The sequence below is a fragment of the Anopheles maculipalpis genome, chromosome 3RL (assembly GCF_943734695.1).
Source record: "Anopheles maculipalpis chromosome 3RL, idAnoMacuDA_375_x, whole genome shotgun sequence".
Taxonomy (NCBI): Eukaryota; Metazoa; Arthropoda; class Insecta; order Diptera; family Culicidae; genus Anopheles; species Anopheles maculipalpis.
The window spans coordinates 76202673-76224918 of record NC_064872.1 but is presented as its reverse complement, the minus strand read 5'-3'; the positions used below and the strand labels follow the sequence as shown (position 1 = coordinate 76224918).

At 41.7% G+C, this 22246-nt stretch overlaps 1 protein-coding gene across 1 annotated transcript in view; it reads right to left on the bottom strand.

Moving 5' to 3' along the window:
- The window catches only part of LOC126561593 (breast cancer anti-estrogen resistance protein 1), a 112370-nt gene that overhangs the window by 32373 nt on the left and 57751 nt on the right, over positions 1-22246 (bottom strand). Inside the window, exons 2-3 of the mRNA XM_050217837.1 lie at positions 20915-21058; positions 674-895 (exon numbers count right to left, since the gene is read on the bottom strand). Of these exons, the coding sequence (XP_050073794.1) occupies positions 674-895; positions 20915-21058 (366 nt within the window). The remainder of the gene's footprint in view (positions 1-673; positions 896-20914; positions 21059-22246) is intronic.

Here is a 22246-nt window from a genome sequence, read left to right as displayed (position 1 = left end):
AGTTCCCTAAAAAAACAGAACCTCTCTACCGTCTTAAATGAACATTTTTATGGCCTTGATGAGCACATAAAAAAGTCGTCCAAATATCTAATTCCTATTCAAATGTCATCCAGCCATTTCGGGAACCATGTCACCCCAAAAAACAATTTAATTTACAAGATTTCCTCTCTGACAGTTTCCTGCCACGTTGACGTGATTATGTCCTGTGTTTCCCGCAATCGGTCCTCGCCCAGAACGCATTTCAATGCTGGATGCTGACCAGGAACAGGAACATTTATCTATCCGCAGTGGACACAGATTGTGGTTGTGACGGGTAGAGATTAACTTCAAACCACGAACTACGGATTAAGATTGTTATCGTTGGCTTAGAGATTGGTACCGGGTACGCTAGCAGGCGGGCCTGCTGCTTTAATAAGCAAATGCTGGGACTGGGACACAAATAGGACTTTATCATGCTCCATTCCTATCGTTCCTAAAGATGGAATCAACATTTTGGGAGATCAAGTGACGTGGAGAAATCCTTTCAAATCACTTAAGACCTAATTACTGCGACGAATCCTAACGTGCTTTGCAGCACTATATCTTTCGGGACTCTTTCATTGGGGTCTATATCACGATACATACACATTGTTTCGAATTTTCCTTTCTGTCGTTTCACAAAAAAAAAACTTACCTTGTTGGGCATGATATGCCAGGATCGCCGTTTGCCCTGCCGTTGACTGCCCGCACTGGTGCTGCTACAGAGCGACGTATTTTCGTAGATTTCACTTGGTATCGGGCTGTTTAGGTTGGTGGTCGAATCGATCGTTGGGCATGGCGATGAGGCGGGCGATAGCGTGAAGCAACCCGAATCGTGTGATTGAATAATTTTTAATCTGTTGCCCGGACAGATACCCTGCGTAAGCGGAAGATAGAGAAACGGATATTGTATTAGATTGTGGCTGAAGCAGCAAAACGGTCTAGTCTACTACGAGAAGGAAAATAATTAAATCGAACCAAACAGCAAACATTCACCTAAGCGTTCGATTCCATTTAATCCGCCTGAAAACACGAAGTGCAGTGCAAAACAAATAAGCTCAGTTCCGGTATCGATATACGCCGCAGGACAATATTTGCACAACGCAGGAGCAGACAAAAAAAGTGCTTCGAAACGAATAGAAAATCCATTTCAGTATAATCAGATAAACCTCTAAAGCGAGCTCCCTTTAGCTATCTTGCTTCTATCATCCTATACCTCTTTTGCCTATATTTGTTTTTGCTAAGCAATCTCAGAACGGTGTACAAAAACGGTTGATACGAGCGTTGCATTTTTGGTTGTCAGTTTCTACAATTGTTGATGCTCGCACTATGCGGCTAGTATACCTTTCAGGCGCATTTTGCCAGTGGAAGGATTGAAGGGTTCAATCCGCGCAGAGTTTCAGGATATCATCCTTCTCCGCAAAAACTGTTTACTGTGGGCGTATGGGAAATCGATCAAAAAAGGAAACTGAAGGAAACGAATCAACCAATCGCCATGTAATCCCGGAACCGGAGCTCAACTCTGCTGGCAGGGCGATTTAAATCGACATGGTCGCTAAACTCGAACCGATACGAATCGGAAGAGTGGATTGATGTTTTCGGCCACTAGAATAGGAAAACAAAGCAACCAACCCAAACAGCACAATCAGATCGGAAGGTTTGCATTTGTAGTAGCGAACTCATTGTCACTGGTCATCGATCTATGGCGTAGGAAAGCGGATACGGAACTCGGAATTTTAGTACCGAGCCATCCAAAAGGTTCTACATGATGGTACAACACACATACAAAGAGAGAGAAAAAAAAGGTTAGATTGTTTTTACCACTCCATGCTGAAGATTGTCCATCGGGAGTGAAAACCTAGCGTGTAGAGAAACAGGGCGATAGAAGAAAATCTTGATAGCTTTTCCGATTTTCTTCCTAAAATTTGCCAGACAAGTCTCTCGCTTCCTGGAACGGGAGAATTGCGTCAGGATATACCTCCACATCCGGATTGTGCATAAAAAAAATTGTTGGAGTTCCGGGTAAGCGAGAGTTGGTTAGCGTGATCCATTCTCCATCGAGAAAATGGAATCAACTCTAGAGCCTGGTCTGAGCGAACCTGATGGCTGGGGGATATTGTTTTCCACTTTGAGTGGCATTGTTAGTTTTTCTTTTCTCTCCAGCTCTCGAGCCAGCTGGGGAGCCCCAATAGGTGTAATCAATGTCATTGAAAGCGACACGGAGCCTGATTGTCTTCTTTATCTTTTGCTCAAAAGGATGATATTTTTTCTTTCGTTGCTTGCTCCGTACATCCATCATCTTCAGTAAGAGGGTGAAAAGATACTTTTAGTGATGGAAAGAAAACTTGAGACATACTGATAAACTTCAGGTGTAACTTGAAGTATGCTAGAAAAGTGCAAAGACTTTGCACCACACTCATGGAACCATTGATTAAAGGACGGCTTTGTTTTCTCAAAAAAATATCCAAACACCTTTCTTAGTTGCTCTTAATTTTCCGTCATTCCGAAGAGCTGTTTCAAACACACATCAATTCAAAACATATGAGAACTTACAAAAGAGTAATAATTTATTACCTTTCCTTCCAATAAAACTGCTTTTTGCACTGCAAAAATGTATGCGTAAGCACAAGAAAGTTGTCAAAATAAATAACACTTGCTTTTAAATTGATTTCTACGCACGGATACTTTCTTTGTCTACTTTCATGTCGGTTGGCATGTGGCATGCGTTCCAATGGCCAACTTTGCGAATTGAGTTTACATGTTGTTTGGGTTTTTCGCTTTTTACACGGTAGCTTAGTGATAAAAGTTTTCGCTCCCAAAAAAGACGAGGAGCAAAACTTCAGAAAGTGATTGAAACAGGGAAATAAGTACCACAACTTCACAGTGTGCTATTGGATAGAAAATTGAATCCAGCGCTGTTGTCTTTTAGAGTATGGGGAGTATTGAATATTCTTTTATTATATACATACATCAGGAACTGTAACAGAGCATGAACTCGAAGAAACCAGGCGGAAGTTGAAATTTGAAAAGAAAGTCAATTGAACCTTTTGATGGAAAACTCGATTCAAATTAATGTTGAGTGGTATTAATTGGAAAAATTCTCTGATACCAAACGTATTCAATTAAACGGCTATCCGAAACTGAAGTCAGCAGTATTTATGAACATCAAATCAGTTGTAGCAATTATGATTGGCGTGAGCTTGGGTTGGATAAATATAATGATGGCCGTCACCATGCATGGAATATGAAATGAAGCAGTTTTTTGGGTATTATATTTCCAAAATTCTATCAATTCTCGATAAGAATACCAAGCCAAACGATCGAAACAGTTACAGCAAAAAAAAATCAACCAAAAGAAAGAAAGTTTAATTTTTCTTACCTTCCGATACACAATTCATCTATTCAGCTATTCAGCTTCAGTATTATACATTGCCATAGACCACCACCCGTGGAGTCGAACAATTGACTTACAATTTAGCCAAACCACGGCTCAACCGATGAGGGAGTAGAATTATCTAGCGGAAAATAAACAACCCCAAAATTGACAGTTCTGTGGGACTAAGTAAAGGCGGTAAAAGAAAGATGGCGATAGCAGAAAGCACCGGAGAACACACATATATGAATACAAATTTGCGCGCTTTATAGCATGGGAAAAGTAATCACAAGGGAAAAAGAAAATAAGGAACATAAGCAGCACCGTTCGACGTACATACATAGTGTAAAGCGGATCTTTTTTCTTTTAGCGCAGAATTCGTGGTAGAAAATATTGTTTGAAGTATTTTCGTACGGTGTGCAAGGGCGAGAGAGTACATGTGTACATACGGAAACCACAGACACCAATCTAGAAAGATTCGGCAAGATCGTCTTACCGGCAGGAACGACAAGAAATTTTTAGCTTGAAACCAAATTTAGTGAAACCATTGGAATTTGCCACAAACCGGAGTAAAAAAGGTTCGACAGGGGATTCCAATGCGCTGATAACACAGCGCACCAAGATCTTTAGCGAGATACGTTTGCTTTCCATTCTTGCCAGCGAAACCGTATCCTAGATTGAATCCTCACGCCACGGGTGAGTGTGTTAGGTAAGAAATAGTTCCTCACTGGTGGCAACAGGATGTGAGACTCACACATCAAGTAATGTTTGTCTCTTTTCCTTGGCTTTCGTTTGGCTTCCCCCGAATCGAGCTGCAATGATGAATGGCGCATATGTAAGAATTCCCAAGGTTCTTTTAGCTAGCGCAGTTTCACGCACTCTTCCGAAACAAGAGAAGACGAGTCGAGATAAAAACTGGAAATAAATCAAAAGAAATTGAAGGAGCAATACGAAACTCCCCGGCGCTAAAAGGATATCAGGTAGAATCCTTGTTCCTCGGTGGTAATCGAGGGCTAGACGAGGAAGCAGATACGAGCATCCGACAAAACCGAATGAAAACAATCAACACAATTTGTTTGCTGACTGACTGTCCGGGACTTCTTCCATTTCTGAATTGTCGATATTGTTCTAACCTTTCTCCTCTTTGCTTCCACAGTTGGGAGGAGTGTCTGCCGGTGGGCTGCCGATGTTTGTAGCGAAGGCGGACCAGGAAAAGATGCTGGTATTGATTTGGACCAAATATTTGAGGCGCAAAACTCCCCTAGGGGACTGCCGAAACGGTCTAGAGCAGAAGTCACATTGCAAAAGCAATTGACTGCAAGGACTTGCCGTTGAGGACACTTACACGAGTGTGGTGTAGTAATGAGGCTGGATGGTAGAGTAAACATCCGAAACACGGTGCAGTACATCGAATAGGATCGACATGAACAGAGGAGCGTCGACGACTATTGATAGTCTATAGAATCACCATATAGATGGGATTCCATTAGAGAGGATGACCCAAAAACCTGGCAGCTGTCTTTCTCTGAAGTGTGTGTGTTTGTTATGAGTACGTCTCTTCAGAAAAGAAGAACGGACTGAATGGCGATAGACTTGTGTAGGTAATAAGCGTAAATGGTTTAGGGAAGAGGTTTGTGTCCTTTTTTGTTATAAAATGGTGATTAGATTAACATATAAGTATGCTCACTCTGTTAACTTTGGCGAAGGACAACACATGTACATTAAATTGAAATATTCTCAGATAAAAATATATTTGAATAGTTATTGCAGCATGCCATATGTGGGTGCAGATACACAAAGAATTATATAAAACACAAAAAAGCTTGAATGGCAAAGACTTTCAGCGATAAATGCTCTCTGATGTTCTACACCATGTATAAAAGCATAAAATTTGGCTGTTAGCAAAAGAAAAAAAAGCTCAAGAACGATAAAAAGCAATTATCGAAAAATCGAACCCGGTGGCCAAACCCGTAAGGGTGCAACCAACCACCACCATCAATCCCTTTGAACATGCACAGCAAAATTGTATCGTTTAATGGATTTATGAAGCACCCCAAAATGTAAACCACTTTCGTATTATTGCATTTTAAGCATTTGCTGCTCGGGATTTGCCTTTCCTTTTTTGTCCCACCGGGTGTCTTCCATGTGTAACCTTTCTTGCATTGCTCTTTTGTGCAATTGTAGTAAAAGTGGTCGCCGTTTTTGTGTGCATCATTCTTCTGTCTGCAGCAACAAATGCAGTTTCGAAATTAAACCCCATGTCCCAACACCGTTGTTGAAAGCTGGGCCAAAAGAGAAAAAAAGAAACAATCTTTTAAAGAAAAATCAAGGAAAAAAGAATCGTTTTTTCGATGGGTGTACCAAAATTAAATTGGTGGGATTAATTCGTTTCACTAAGAGCATACGCATGTTTCCACACTCGCATATGCACAATGCAAGTCCTGGACCCGAAAAGTGCATCCATGGTACGATTGTTTACGGGTTGTGTTGAATGTAGTGAAGTTTTTGATGTTGTTTGGGGGATAATGCCCGAGAGCCGTGGAACATATTTTCCTATCGATTCGTTCAACTCCCTTGGGTACATATATACACACACACACCCGTATCGCGATGAAGCTTGATTAATTTTATTTGACAATCATTCGACACACTCACTCAATAACAAAAAAACACCGGAATGAGACAAATGAGCAGAAAGACATTGGGAACGGTAAGATTAATCCCTAATGGGAGTAAAAATAGGCTAACGGTTGACTGGTGGACATAATTTACAACACCATCATGCTGGTTTAATGTGTAAGGAAAATGTAAGAGAAAATAATATTTGGATTTTTTTTTGTCCTTTTTGGCATTCGATTCGCTGCTACCGAAAAAATTAAATGTGAATTTTTAAGCGTTAGAAAATATTGCTTCCATAAAAATAATTGCAAAAGCACCACGAATTGGGTAGCCTGTTTGGTACTTGTTTTATGCTCAGAAGAGGAGGTCCATTCTCACCACCACTTTCGGAAACATAAAATATTGTAATCTCTTAACTGAATTATTGCGCGTGTAAATACTGCACACCAAGGGCACTACGTACTGCATCTTTTGCAGCATTGGACAATGGGCCAAAAAAAAAAAGGATGCATTTTGTTGCTTCGGGAAGCGAATGAATAAATTATTTATTCGTGGCTGTGAAAGAGCCAGCCGGAAGAGAAACTTGCCACGGGCAAGCGGGCTGAGTAATTATTGCACACTGTCTGTGTGTGTGTGCCTGTAACATCGTTTGTTGGGATGTTCAATTTCGGTGAGTGCACTCGAACAGCTTCTACCAGCCGGAGTGGAGTTTTGGTTTGGAGTTTGGTAAAAGTGTAAAGTGGTAATTTACATCTGTGAGGACATTTTTCGGTTGTAGAAAACTGTGGAGCATCCACTGTGAAGCAAATACCACGAAAACTTATGTACAAGAAGAATGGTTGGAGTTGATAACCGAAGGGTGAAAATTAAATTTTGAATGTTCATGAAGTTGCTTTCAATGCAGTCTCAACGAGAAGTAAATGAAAGTAAATTTTCAATACCCATGCAAGTCTTTAGAGATGAACTTCTGGCAAGAGAAAGAACCTTAATGCATTTCATTTTTTTATTCATTATTCCCCTTTACAATCTCCTTTCACCGATAAAAGGCTTCCGATAGGCCCTTTCCGTTTTTGAGGTTAATACCTTCGAAAATTTGTCTCACCAAATAAACATAACCAACCCTTGGTCGTCTCACGAACAGTTTTAGTATGATGGATTTCTCTACCCAAAACAATACTTAAAATATTTATTGATTTTCCCTTGAATGTTCCATCATCCTTTCGAATACCATAAAAGAGGCATTTAAATTAAACGAAGAGCCATATAAATCTTAATCAATCCATCAAACCACCGGCACATTATCGCCACGGTAGATGCGAAACGGGGTTAATCCTTCACATCGCAATGCAGGCAGCAGGTGCTTTTTTGCCTTGGGGACTCTAGTGGCAGTGACATGTGTGTAGTACGGGCTACCCTTTTCTTCATTAGAAGGGCAGGCAACCCATTTAACGTTCCAAACTACGACAACAAACTAATAAATCGTTCGGCAAAACATTAATTTTCAACCCCGCAAGCCATTTAGTATTAGATTAGTGACAGCAAAACGGTAACGTTGACGGGGAGATTCGCTCGCAACGGAGGCAATTTGATACATCACCACAGCACCGGCATCAGCAAAGCACGTCTGCTCAAATTATCTGTTTTGCCTTCTGGAGACATAATTTTTAAAACGCGTATCTTAAGCTAAATTATTACCGAAATCCTCCACCTTCCGTATGAAGGCTTTCGAGCAGGCCCGCGTCATCAGATAAATCGGGCTAATTTATATGTCATTTCTTCCGCCGGTTCCTTTTTATCGTCCGACTAATGGCGGCAAAATATGGCCGCGAGGGATTTTTGTCAGTAGCTTTTACCAGCCGAGCGCGCGCAATACCGTAAAGTACTGGGTTGATCCTTCTTTTCGTTCTTATCTTGGTTACAAAAAACGTAAGAACTTCTTGATGCAATACCATCCTCTACCGTAAGCAGTTGACATTAAGAGCGTGATATCGTTGACAATAAATTGAAAAAAAAAAGTAGGAAACTACCTAAAAACCGAATGGCGGCATTCTTGCCATCCAGCAGGATCACACACCCGTTGCTTGTCAGTACGCGCGAGCATGCAATCGTCGCGGAACTTTGCGTCAAAATTGCCAATTAGTGTTGGAGGCAAAATTGGCGTAACGTAACGGCCGGTCCCCGGGGCGATCGTTCGTTAAGATATTCTGGAACACGCTATCGGAGCAGTCGGTACAGGTTAAAGAAGAAGTAAGTTGTGTTGAAACTCTTCAACGCCGGAGGTCCTATAAATCGGGATCGATTGACGAGAAGGAGGCGCAACAAGTAAAAAAAAACACGGACGAGACATCGAAGACCTTGAGTGAATCGCTGACAATTCATATAAATTGCGTCAACAACATAATCTCTCCATTGCTATCATACACTTGGCTCGGTTTCGTCCACTTGTAGCCAATCGAACTGGAACGAGACTATCGGATCGGATCCATTGGAGTGGATGCGATCAATCGATCAGAGTGTGTACTCAAATACTGGGCTGGTGGGATCGTTTCCTCGGCCTGGTCACGCACTTCAAGTGTTGAAGTGGTTTCGATTCCAATGAATATATACAAACACACAAGAATAAAAATGTCATCGAGCGAGTGCCTTGAATTGGATTGCTTTGTTGCCAACAAGGCAGACATCCAGGGAGGGGCAGTGGAGAGATAATTCCTTATGTAACGAGACATTGCAAGCTCAAGTTATTGCAACTGTTTAATATAGCTAAGTGCTAAAAGATTGATTGAAACGAGTTTTTAAGAAGAACGGTTATGAATTTGTCGAAGATCTAAATGTCATCAAGAAAAGTGTCCTGGTTCGTTTAATTGTGCATCGATCTACAGTGTTACACAATAACTCATCAGGTTGAAATGTAGTTCTTACAAACAAATTTACATATCATTAATAGTGGCAAGTGTTATAACTTACGTGTCATACTCGTCGGCGTTCTAAACGCATACAAAACAGGTAAGTCGCTTCTGTGGCAGCGCCACAAACAGCTCCTTTCAACAGGGAAAGCTAACTCTAACGGGTACACCCGTAGACATGCTTGTAAATGTCACTTACGCTGTCATATTAATGTCCAAAATCCTGTTCCACACAAAGAGTTTCGCTGCTAGCGCCGTAACGCACACAAATCGCTAAACAACTCGTTAAGTCATGCCGCAAAATGGTCCTGGGCTCCCTCCTGCTGACAGGCTTGAATTGAGGGTTACTTTTTTGCGCTGTTGTTGTCGTCCAACAGCGAAGGAATTATTGTGATGGAATTCAGCAAGAAATCAATGTGATCAATATAGCAACAACAACTCCTTCTGGGAAACCTGATTTGGATGTGTTTGGAAATAGAAGGGTTGCAAAAAAAAGACAAGACCGGTTGAACCTGGCAACGAAGAAAGATGTCTCGCATGACAGACAAGATGTCTGACTGATATGGATATTTGGAAAGAGGTTTTTGTTTTGCTTGGTGCCTGCCCAACCAGGAAACTTGCTATTGCAAACGGGAAAAAGCATAAATAGTCGTCAATTGTCACTTCCACCATTACGACGTCAATGCTATTCGGAACAACCGTATAAGAAATTCGTATCTTTAGGAACCAATCCTTACTTCTTCAATAAAAATAATTTTATAACGATGGGTTATTTCAAGATTTATTTTTTTAAATATGCAAATTTAAGTACTAAAAACAAACCTCCAAAAACTAGTTATCCGAATTTCGCTCGCCTTCCAGCAGAGTGAAGTGGGGCGGAAAATCAAATCATTTAAGAGCGTATCAATAAAAGCAAACCAGTTCAGCTGCTGTCAAATTAATCAGCCAAGAAGGAAGTATCGAGCAAAAAAAGCAACAAAAACATACTACAAACAAGTGTGAGCTTTTTAGCTCGAATCACGTCAAAGTGTTCAATGAAGAAGAGAACAGAAACGAAGCTCCAAAAGAAGATGTTTTTATTTTGGCTTTTGATGATGCGAGATTGGACGCACAATTTGACGGTGGCCAGAAGAGCGAAAAATGACAAGAAAAATGGCGAAAAAAAAGCAAACACGAGCGCGCGCGAAGTGGCAAAACCGACCAAAAGTGAAGAGCTGACGGAAAGCGACCCGGAAAGCGAGATCATAATCCAAAAGTTGACGTTTAACGCAACCGGTTCCTTTTGACCGGCGTTGATCAGCGACGGAACGCTTCCTTTCCCAGGCAAGCTGAAGTTCGTACGTGGACGGTTGGGGACGTTGTGGCGAAAGTTTTCCTTTCCGACTCCGGAAAATGGATATGGCGGGACGCGCCGTTTGATATGTTAATTATACGCGAGTCGTGATTTTTGCACGAACTCCACTCCCAGCAGAAAACCCTTTGGCCGTTGCACCGGGCTACCGTGCTGCGTGGATGTGGGGGTATGTATCGCGCACAGAAAAAAAAACCAAGAGTTTCAGCGACACCGTACAGCAATGAGACGACGTGCAAACAGCAACGACGAAACGCCATGGAATGTACAGTGCTGCGTGTAATAATAATAATGGTGTGATGAAAGGTGATGTGTGGCAGAAAATTAAAATAATAAAACGGCTAAGAAAGTCTACGCACGTAAGCGTAATAGAATAGGGAATTATTTCAATTAATCGTGGGTAACGTATGGATGTGAGCTGAAAGCTAACATCTTCTAATTTATTTTCTGGTCAAGAAAAGGTAATTTTATGCAATAAAAGATAAATAGAAAATACAACATGTCTTCACTTAATAATAGAACAATATAAAATATTAAAACGTAATAAAAAGAAGTTAAAAAATTGAAAAATTACAACAAAAAGAAGAACACCCAAGACAAAGTAAGGAATTCCAAAGATAACTAATGAATCGTTTAAAATAGAAATGAAAACCAGACAGAAAATATTGGATTAATTAAATTGACATTTTTGTAAATAACATCGATTATCTATAATTCCATTATCGTACTGTTCTATTTTTATTCCCACGTTTGTATTCTTGAAACTGATTTCTTCTTTACTAGTAGAAAAACATACTCTGATTGCAACATTATCACATGCGCCTCTTCCCACCAGCATCAACGTGTCTATGTGGCGCCGATCTTGTGCCGGTTTTTTTTTTTCAATCTTGAACAACTCCTCAGTTCAAAGTCCATCAATCAACCAGCAGAACCAGAAGCGATGGATCCGAAAGAATCTCGCTCCCTGGAGCCACCACCTGAACGACGGCGTGTTAATCAGATGGCCCACAGCTCGTCCCTCCGTCGCCGGACAGACGAAACGAGGTTGAGGCTGAGAACATGAGAGCATCACGGGGAATAATCATCGCCGTTTCTTCCACCGGAGGGACCAGGGCAGTGCTTTATCAAACGGTTACTATTACCGACCGTCCGTCAAGAGCCTCGGCACCATGCCGACGGCGTCGTCGATGATGGCGCGACTGCTGGCTGATTAAAAGTTGAGGTTAATCGCCGTTCTTTGCCGTTTGTGGCTTGCCTAGGAATTCAGAAGCTTTCCTACACACCAGAAACCTGTCCCTAATGCGTCCTTTCTTGCTGCTGACAGTTTAATATCGCACAGGAGCGTCGACCACTGATTTTAATCAAATTTTATAATGCTTTCTTCGCCATCGCTGGCTGTCGGCTCTGAGAAGGGTGAAAATGGGGATTAATTGAATTTCCCATTTGTTAGGCAACAAATGAGGCGAGATTGTAGCTAAAAGACAGGATCTGGTGTCTTGTAGTATACAGCGGGATAACTACTGTCTGCTACACGTCGGTCGGTTCGCTGTTTTAAGGCTTCTTTCGATTGAGGATTTTTCTTTCGAAGTAGCGCACCTTGGAAGATTGGGATGAAAGTGAAACCAAAGGATGGGCGTTCACCACAGACCAGACGCTTGAGTTTAGGGCATTTGGACTTTATTGCATTCGTTTTACACTTTCACACTTTCACGCTGTCAGTTGGGGAGACATGTCTGTGACCACAAGACAGGTATTAACGTCAAGAAGAGCGTGGGAAGTGCTTTGGAAAATGTGATATAAGCTTGAGACACATACTGTTTCGAAGAAAAAAGAGGTTCTTCTACTGATACAGAAACAGTATCTCATGCTCCAGTAATACAAATATCCAGCTGTGCATCAAAAGTACCTTCCCAGCAGACTGCCTCAGGCTTTGTCTTTCATATTCGTTAGGGAACATCAAACATCACAGCCTAATAAAAATAGCAGAACCGAAACCGAAAGAAATAATTAATGACAACGGCGTCAAGCAGATTAGGATGTTGTGGCATTTGAAGAAAAAGAAGCCTTCCAGAAAATTTAAAGAGGCCAGCAGGAGGGATCAGGTCCCCTTTCAAGACAACCTTTCAAGAAGACAACCTTTCAAGCCAACCGCAGCTACCTACTTGATAAGAGCATGCCATAATGAATATTACGTTGTAATCGTACACGAGATTTAACGTCCGTAAAACGATCGTAACGACTGTGTAGAAGAAGGTTAAGTTCTTAACAGCTTACCCAAAATCTGAATGCTCCAAATACCTAGCGAGAGCCCTTAATGTAACACGTTAACTTTCATGTGTAATTGCTTGAGGTTGCGATTATGACAACTCACAGTTTCCCAGTATTCTTGGCGTTACTTTCACGCATGAAAGCTCACTAAGCTAGAAGCACTAACCACAGACATTGAGACTTGCTTCTATATTGAGTAGGCTTTACGGAAGCAAATGAATTCAGAGATTTGGTCCCCTGTGTCACAACCCAGTACGCAAACAGTACGCAAAATTGTTCCAAAGTTTATTATCGACACCAGGATCTGTATTTCACACCTTCTTAAAACTAGACATGAATCAGTTCCCACACGATTGCACTTTCAGTTCGTTTGCGTGGCAAACTACACACTGAAGTCAATGATCTGGTCGACGGAATCGAGCTATCCGTGCACAGCAACCACGTGGGTTGATATTTATTGGTGATAAATTCAGTTGCTAAACCAGCTACAGGCGGTGTTCAGGAGAGGTTCATTCATAGAATTTTGATACCCTTCTCGGTAAATTGCACCTGGACGGAAGGTGTCTGTGCGCTTTCGATATATCGTGGGTGAAACCAAACCGCAACAAAAAAATCTGAGTAACGCTCCGTCTGTTGCATCAGTAAGAAAGAAGGAGATATAGTCAATGGAAGCACTGCAACTGATCAATGAACGCCTACATGGGCTTCGTTTCCTAGCTGGCAACGAGTGTAGGTTGTTGCAAAATTTTGCAACCTCTTAGCATATTGGCACTGGCTTGTTTTCTTTTTACCCGTTTTCCATACCACAAGGGTAGATGGATGAAATAATTTACAGCATCTCTGTTTGCCACCTTTCGTTGACATTGGTTGCGTCGATTTCGCGGTAACGAGGAATCGTCATCTCACCCACCGGAATTGGATATGAGGATTGAAGTAGTAAGCATGAAATAATAATGCCACAAATAATCCACTTTGGCTTCAGTAATGAGCCATTTAACGGAGGTATTTAAAACCACACGGTTGGAAACTACACCACAACCATATGTCAGAGGAACGTAACCGTGTGGGATAAAGATGAAATAATATATTGGTTTTAAAAAAAACTGTTGAAAAAAACCCAAACCATGTTCAACTCCATCTATCACGTACTTCCAATATATAAGTTATTAAACAGCGAAAAAAAAGGAAATCATTTTCACCTGAATAAAGTAGTGTTTATTAATTGAGAAGCAAAAGAACTAACAGACAGGAATTGGAAGCCGAGACCACAACTAACAGCTATTTGCTGATTTTAATTGAATATAAACCGCCCTTTATAGATGGCTGAACCGGAAGCTGATGAGATTTGTAGTAATCTGAAACTGAAATCATAAATCAACCACAATACTTTTTAATCACAATCCCACTTGTACCATTCTACCCATTTTGTTAATTGTGGTCCATCAATTTATTCCCCCATTTTTTAAAAGAGAGGGACATTTACCCCTAAACCGAAACACATGAATTTCCATCTGCTTTTGAAATTAAATTTATCAACGGCAAAAAATGTAGATCCACAATAAAGCAGAATTTGAGTCCTCAAAAATAAAATTAGAGGCTGCCCTTCCTTACTTCAGATTTTTTTGTTGTTGTTCCACCTCCGCACCCCCTACTTGTGCAGCTGTCGGTGTGCCAAGCGAGACAAGCTGGCGTCAAGAAGTTGTATGATTGACTGCGCCCTGCTGGCAACGGCAGGATGCTATAGCCCAACAGCATCAGCTTCCAATTTTACGCTGCCGTCTATGCAGTATCCGATGTTGATAGGATGCATACGGGTATCTATGCATCAAAAGCTGGCGGCAGCTGATAGAGTTCCTTCGTGCTACCGACAGCGTGACACGGCTGTAATGCTGCTGAGTAGTGCGAGTGTGTGTGTGTGCACGTATCAACTATCCCGGTAGCTGTGGTATGCATGACATCCAGGGCCCGTCCGGACACGTGCCGACAGCACCGTGTTCAAAACGGAATGCGAGAAGCTCTCCGCATACACACATCGGGGGCCATCTGCATAAGGCTGCGTTTGTTCATCTGCATGGCCGGTATTGGTTGGATGGCGAGTGATCCAAGGAATGGATTAGATACTTTATGCCAAGCAATACGTCTGCTGGTGATGCTTTGGTTATGGTAGATTGATCTTGCCCGGAAGATGTTCGTTATTTCCTATCGCCTGTTTTTGTACCGGATCTTTTCTGTATCGGATGTCACAGCAGGATGTCCGAAGATTATCACTGTGCTGCCACAAGCAAAAAGTAACGAAGGAAATGGATATCTAGATAGCGAAAAGAAAGTTTGCATCACACGTTTTATGCAAAACTAAATAAAATATTACACAACATTGGACAGCAAATCGAAGCAAACTGGAAGGAAAGTTAATGTTTAAGAAGGCCTCATAATCTCCACACGTAATGTAACACTGCCCTAAGGCAATCAAATTGTTTTCTATTACCGTCAACAACTAATGATAGTAATAACGATTTAAATGCCAGACAGCAAGCGATCAAATGAGAAGCCACTGTCTGTCAACTCATATCAGATACTGCGTTCCTCTAACAATTACTCCACTGAAGTCTGAGGGCATTTCTAAAGCACAGTTTTTTGCATTTGCGCCGGTGTATTATTACAGGAAACCGGTGCAATGCGATCCACTTAACGCTCTGTGTTTCTTCACACCTTGTTCTGCGCGCTCCATTTCTAAACCAATGTATCCAAACTCTAAAAACCTAGACCGGCAGCTTTTAGCACACAAAAAAAGCCAACAGTTAGATACACAAAGCACAGCAGTTGCACGTTATACAGTCTGATCCATACAAAGAGATTTTGCACTAGAGATGTAACGTAGCTTAGGGAAGTAGCTTAACGTACAGGTTATCACGTTCTGCGCTTCCTTGCTGTCAGTTTGCTATCATCCACCCGCGTTCGTGCGTTACGAATCGTGCAGAAACATTTCAATTACCAGTGATAGATTCTACCTTTTTTCTACTGACAATTTTTCAGACAGCCATCCAGACAGACAGACGGGACTCTTTCGTAGCTTTAGTAGGATTAAATTTACTTCATTTAATGGAATGGAATGTGCATATACGCTTATCCTCGTCAAACAAAGGAATATAGGTATAGGAAAAGGAGTGCAACAATTTCTCAGAGGTGGAAAATGGAAAATCGTGTTTGTATTCAGGACCTCTGACAGCTGTCTTTTCTATTGCAAATTTTAAATAAAGTAAGTGTAGACCGTTTGGTTAAGAGTTAAGTGTAAACAACCAAAGTCATACGAACAAAGTCATAAAACGCAACGCTAGTTACGAGGTTGAATGATTAACACTGCATTTTTTAGCTGCTGCTTCATTATTCGGATACACTGTATCCTATCCTATCGATAATACAGCAATAAATAGTAGCGCCAATGTCGTCTTAGAGACTCAAAGCCTCTATAAGAAAATGAAGCAATTTATTTGCTGAAAAGAAAGTTCCTAACTAATGTGTCATCATCCCAAAACTCACACGGCACAAAGTCTGGAGTTCAAACGTTCGGAGGACCCCTTTACCTTCGAACACCATAAACACAGGTAGAGCTAATTTAATGATCTTTCAACCGCCCCGGGTAAAGACCGTTGTTTGGTAAACGCTCTTTTGCACAGGTAAACACCGAAACACAATTAAAGGTGAAGTTTTTTGAACATTATGAACTGCCAAACCCTTTTTTAATTTGTTCCGAATGTTTTTCGAAAGAAAACAGTGAAAACAAAACTCAATAATCCATAAAGTCTTGATCACCTCACAGAGAGGCCTAAATGCGCTTCTCAATGGCAAACAAAACAAATAGGCCCTGTGTCCCGATAAGATCTCCGTTTTAGTCAAACATAGGAGTACCACACCGGTGCCGAATCGATTGAGATAATCCAAGCTATTTCCTCCGGTCACACCTTCACAGATGGGATGGGATAGGCACACACAATGGTTGACGAATCCGAGATAGGGAGAGATGGAAAAGAGTTAAGGGCAGCAAACTCGATCCGGCCGAATGCCGGAAACCGGGCTCGGCAAACATTTACAGACGAACGCCCTTAGGCATTCGGAACAAAACCGTTTTGAATGAATGAAACGATGGTGGATGGAAACAAGATGGAGATAGAAGCAACGGCTAGATGAATAGGGAAAAAAAAGGATTCGAGTAAAAAATAGCTGCCAGAGATAAGCGAGATATACCGGACGCTTCTATCAACATGGGACAAAACGGATGGCGGCGTAGGACAAAAAAAAGGCGAAAAAACGGAAGCTAGGTAAACGTCACTAATCAGAATGTAAACAGGTCCAATGTGTAGTGATTCCTGCTGGTACAGACACTAGGAAAGTCTTAAGCTGCAGCAAAAAAAAAGGATTCTACAAAGTCTTAAAAAGTCTAACGTATCCTTTTCATAACGCAGCTTCAAACTCTGGACAATTTTATGAACTACACATTTTATGACTTCGAGCAGCTATCCGGCTCCAGAGAGAGATGAAATATGTAAACGAACCCGCACACAGATAAGCCCTGGCAACAAAATAAACTGACAGCGAATGAAATTAATTCTACCGGAAAAAAAACTTGTTGCCGTATCGCTGGCGTACCAGCGAAAGGATAATATCCAACACCAGTAAATTAACTTTATCCTTTACTATGAGCCACCTAAAGGATCCCACCACTAAGACCGGAGCAAAGGTTTGCCTTGTGCACTAAAAGAAAATTATGAATAATCTTTAACCGCGACAACTACAACTTCGGGTGGGTTTAGTAAACCGGGAAAGGACTATTGTGCGGTTGGTAAAAACACAACGGAAGATACAAACCGCTAGAACATGCACATTGCCTTTAATCAAGTGTCTTGGTACGCAGGAAGAAAATTATCTACAAGGGATTTGCGACTGCAGACGATATGCTCCAGGATCTTATAAAGATGTCGTCTACATTGCAAGGGCTGTGGCTTACGTACCCTGTGTAATAGATCGACACAGGTTCTGTAGAGACTAGCGGGTACATTCTTGTATCCTTCACCAAGAATTTTGGAGCGTCTCTAGACGAAAACACACACACCGAGCAGCTCACGCTCGTGTACTTCAATTAGATTTAATTTCGTTCCAAAACTGACTGACACGCTTTTGTCCCGTCTTGTTTATTCGTGGCACGGTTGGGGTGGCATACCATCATCAATCCCTTCATCCATCCTGCGGGAATTGCGAGAAGAGGTTTTAGCTTCCTTCATTTGCGCCGTACATAAGCGAACTTCCTTGTATACGACAATGCTTCCCTTTTGGGATGCTTCTCGTTCATTGATCATCATTTGCAGCACACACTGCATCATCTGGTCGGTAGTGGAGGGTTTTTATACTGCTGATGCCGGGTAACTTGGCACACCATCGAGAAAGGAAGCAAACAGACGAATCATCACGCCACGAATGTCTGGCGCCATCGATACCCGGCGCAGAGAGACTTCAAAAAGTAGTGGGAATGGGAACTATGGAATGAAGATCAAAAATTCCTCAGGACCTTTCTGGAGCTCTTTGTCGGAGGTAGGAAAGTGTAAAGAGTTAGTCAGAGCCAGAGAAAGGAAAAAACAAAAACATCACCACCGAAACGTTCCTATGGAAGTTGGTTCGGTTTCGCGTACGTGTTTTTTCGACACAATGAAATTCAAATTTAATGATAGGGTTTCGTATCCCAACGCAAGTACGGTTCCGATGGATCTATGGATGAGGTTTTTGTTGCTTGCTATGGTAGACCCATTCACTGGACAAATGAAGAAGAAACGTATGGCTAATACTGCGCACACGCCATCCTGCCTGGAATGTGCGAGAGGTAAATATATCGGGCAAACCCATAATAATCCTTCGCTTTCCGGTTAGGTTCTCGCCTCGGTTCCGTTTGCATGGCTCCATGTGCGATGCAAGAATGATGCTGAAATTAATTTCATTTGAAAAGCCAATCTCATAAACGTCTGTAAATTGAACCACCCTCTCAGGTATTCCCAATTCTTACTACTCCCACATGCTCGGGCTGCATTGCCTTGTGCGTTAGGTCAAACAACGCTATTGTTGATTTTTGTGTGTACCATAAAATAATATACATGCACACACAAACACACATTCAATGCACGGAAGGTAGTCACAAGCATATTGAAACAGATGGGATGGGTTGGGACATCCTGTCGTCCCGAGGTACGGGAAAAACAAGGCAGAAACTTTATCCTTTATGGAACGGTATTTCGGTGTGCTTGCTTTCCGCCATAAAGCAAAGTTAAGCATAAAAGTAAATGTTTGTTTTAAGCTTTCCGATGTAGGGGAAAGCAAGAGTTTCTCAAATGCGATCGCAAATGGGCGAAAGTACGCCATTTTTTGTTGCGACAATGCAGAGAAGGTACTGCCAAAGCGAAAATTTGGTTACAGATTTCTGGCTAATGAATGTTAAATATTGTCACATTAGTATTAAAATCATCAAACGGAAAAGATCAATGATTGATGTTGCAGTTAAATTTTCAAACAATGATTTGAAGCTCCTTCTTTAAAGAGAGAATGGTTTTCGAACAAATTAAATAACGTTTTATTTTCTGAAAATGTTATTCCCAGAAGATATCTCAATTTTTTTGTTTGGTTGGGTACCGGCTAGAAATCCAATTATGAAAATTACAATCAGTTGGAAAACACGTTTTCACGTTCCCCCCTAAATTGACCAAAAAATATTCCCGTTCGTTGTTCCTGAATGAAAAAGAGACCTTAGACGAACTTCACCGTAACGAGTCCTTTCTTTGAGGTGAATTATTTTTATACTCCTTTCAATTAAAACTCTACACTCAGTGTAGCTTGCAAAGTAAACAGACGTCAAACGGCAAATAAAATAATGTAGTACAATATGCTCTGTTTACATAGAAAATCATGTCCGTGTCGTAGTGTGGGCTTCCCATTTTCTTTGACCTTAGAATTAATAAACAGAACAGCACGAGAAGAGCACGCATCAGACATCCGGAATTGTAATTGCTGAAAATGATCCTTGAAAAATAGATATCCATAACGACCTACTCTTGTCCGTCCTATTTTTAACGTACTTTTGAAACCCTCTCCTTCATGGTACTGCTGCTTTCGTACCAATACTTTATGTAGTGTGTGTGTGTTTCAGTTTTTCAAGAAGCAAACACAATCTGTTGTTCCAAACGAACTTCACCATTTGCAGAGTCGACGAGCAACAACTCGTACTCGTACCTTCGCAGTCACTCGTTTGAAGCACAAAATGGGCAAACGAAAAACCCAATACTAAGTACGCAATTCAATTAACTTTTGATCTTTTCTTCTGGATTTAGGTTCCGTGTTCGTTTGATGATTTGAAATGCCGTACTCGAGGCGTAGGCTTCAATGACCTCCGACAATTCGTTCGAGAACACGAGTGGCAGGATTTTCAATTCAACTCCCGGGGTTCATTAGCAACTGTTATGCAGCTCCCGGGTGTCATGCTAGACTGACACTAGCTGCTTGTCGATGTAGAGGTAAAATGCCCAACCAACCCAACCATCGCCTGGAACGGCAACCTGGTACTAATTGAGTTATCCTCGCTGCGCGCAAACTTTTCTGCCTTTTCGAGAAAGGCACATGGGCGAAAGACCATCAGCTCAATCTTCGTAGCTCAAAGTGGCCGTAGCACCATGGCGACTGTAAGTTGGATAGCCTAAGCCTACTATTAGCTTCCAGGGTGCTCTCTGCTAGCCGTTCCCGTCATTAATCATCTGCTGAATAATTAAACAAGCCGTTCCTAGCGTTTGCCTAAGTATCTCTTTGACCCGCCGGAGAAATGGCGTACCAGTTGGTGGTGTGCCGGAACATATCAACAGGCTGTGCACGGCCAGAGCAAAGGTCGAACGAGGGGCAGGCGCTTAGTGAGCAATCTCGGGTCAGGTCCGAATCGTCGAGCCACAAATAAAAAGCAGCCAACGGTCGTAAATTATTCCACACCACAAGAAAAAGGGAAAAGGTGGTTTTTGGTGGTAACTCTCCAAATGTAGGGATGAAGAAACAAAAAAAAAAAACACCACGATCCTAAGTACGCGTACCCTGGTCGTTGTGTGCGGCTTCTTAATTTGAATATGGTTCACATGCCTGCACCGTTTACACGAGAACTTGTAGCTTCTTCTCACTGCCTCCATTCAATACTGATGTAACCGGACCCAAGTTTTAGAAGGTCTTCTCCTTGGGGATTAATTTCGGTGGGAAATGAAACAGGTGAATTTTCCTTTTACGATTTGATGGGTACCAGAGTTGCTGCATTGCTATGCAGCCTGCAACAGTGCTCAGTGGAAAGATGGGATAATAAATGTTTGAGCTTACCTGACGACCTCGTAGCTGGCACAGCCACCATCCTTTGAGCCCGTTGGTATCGGTTTCGATGACGGTCAGTATTTCGCCTTTGCGGAAAGCGAGCTCATCCGTACTTTCGGCTATGTTGTCGAACGTTGCCTTGGCCAGCAGTTTCTAAAATGATAGAAGATTTGCAAGAAATCTAAATTAGATGCATGTTAGCACAACATGGTTGGCTGGGATGGTTTAGAAGCGGTGTGTCGTTTTTTGGACCTGATTGGTCCCGATGGTGTCCTTCGTTCTATAAGGTGACATGTAGTTCCGTAGGCGAACTGACGATCTATCTCAATACACTCCATTTGCTGCACAAGTTGCTCGTTTTGGTAGATTTTGGAGCCAGAAGTTAGGAGTCAGATTGCACCATTGAGAATGTAAATATAAGTCCCTGACCCGACTTAGCCAGAAGCTACAACAAACCTATTTTTAAACCAAAATGTTCCGTTCTTCGAAGTAGAGAACTTTCTAAAATCGATACCAAAAACAGCTGAAAAACGATGAGATTTATGTACGAAAGACCTGCGCTTCTGTCAAACAGAACTCAAACACCTTCTAATGACACTAGGGGAAAACGATTCCCATGAGACGGAAAACTAGAAAGTCAGAAGCAAAATAAACAAACGAATTTTCACTCCACCCATCCGCCGAAGATGCTTTTTCCCTAACTAAAAGACATTTTGAACTGAAAAATCAAAGAATCGTGCGAGAAACACAAGACGCGAGGAATAGAAGAATCGGCGAAATTGTAATGCGACACCGGACTAAAGACAAGCGGCAGCAGGGATGGTGGGCTGCCTGAGATGGTTTCTGCCAGGCGAACATTTCAAAAATGCCTGACTGAAAAACGAGGTCACTAAGAAAAGGCGAGAAAGAGAGCCGTGCTTTGCTGCTGTGCTGTTTTTAATACGTTTTGATGTTCCGAAAAACAGTGATCAGTTTTCAATTAGTCTAATGGCATTTTTCGACTCTTACGGCAGTGTTGTCATGCGAGAACATGTGTCTTCGGATGGGTGGTTTCAAGTACTAGAGGATCCTTTTTCCCTTGCCATCAATCTGCCTTAAAACAAATACTGAATTCAGTTTCAAATTTTACATTCATCAAAGCATTCACTCGTTGCGTTAGAACCTTAAAGGGGTTGCCAAATGATTTTGCAAGAATAACACATGATAAAACTACAGCATCAGTTGATTTAGGGATTCGACAAACTTCGACATTTCCGTCCAAGAATTAGGAGAACCCGTTCCCCTACCAGATATGCTGAGCGTTTCAATTTACACAACACGACTTATTTATCTTTCGTCTGC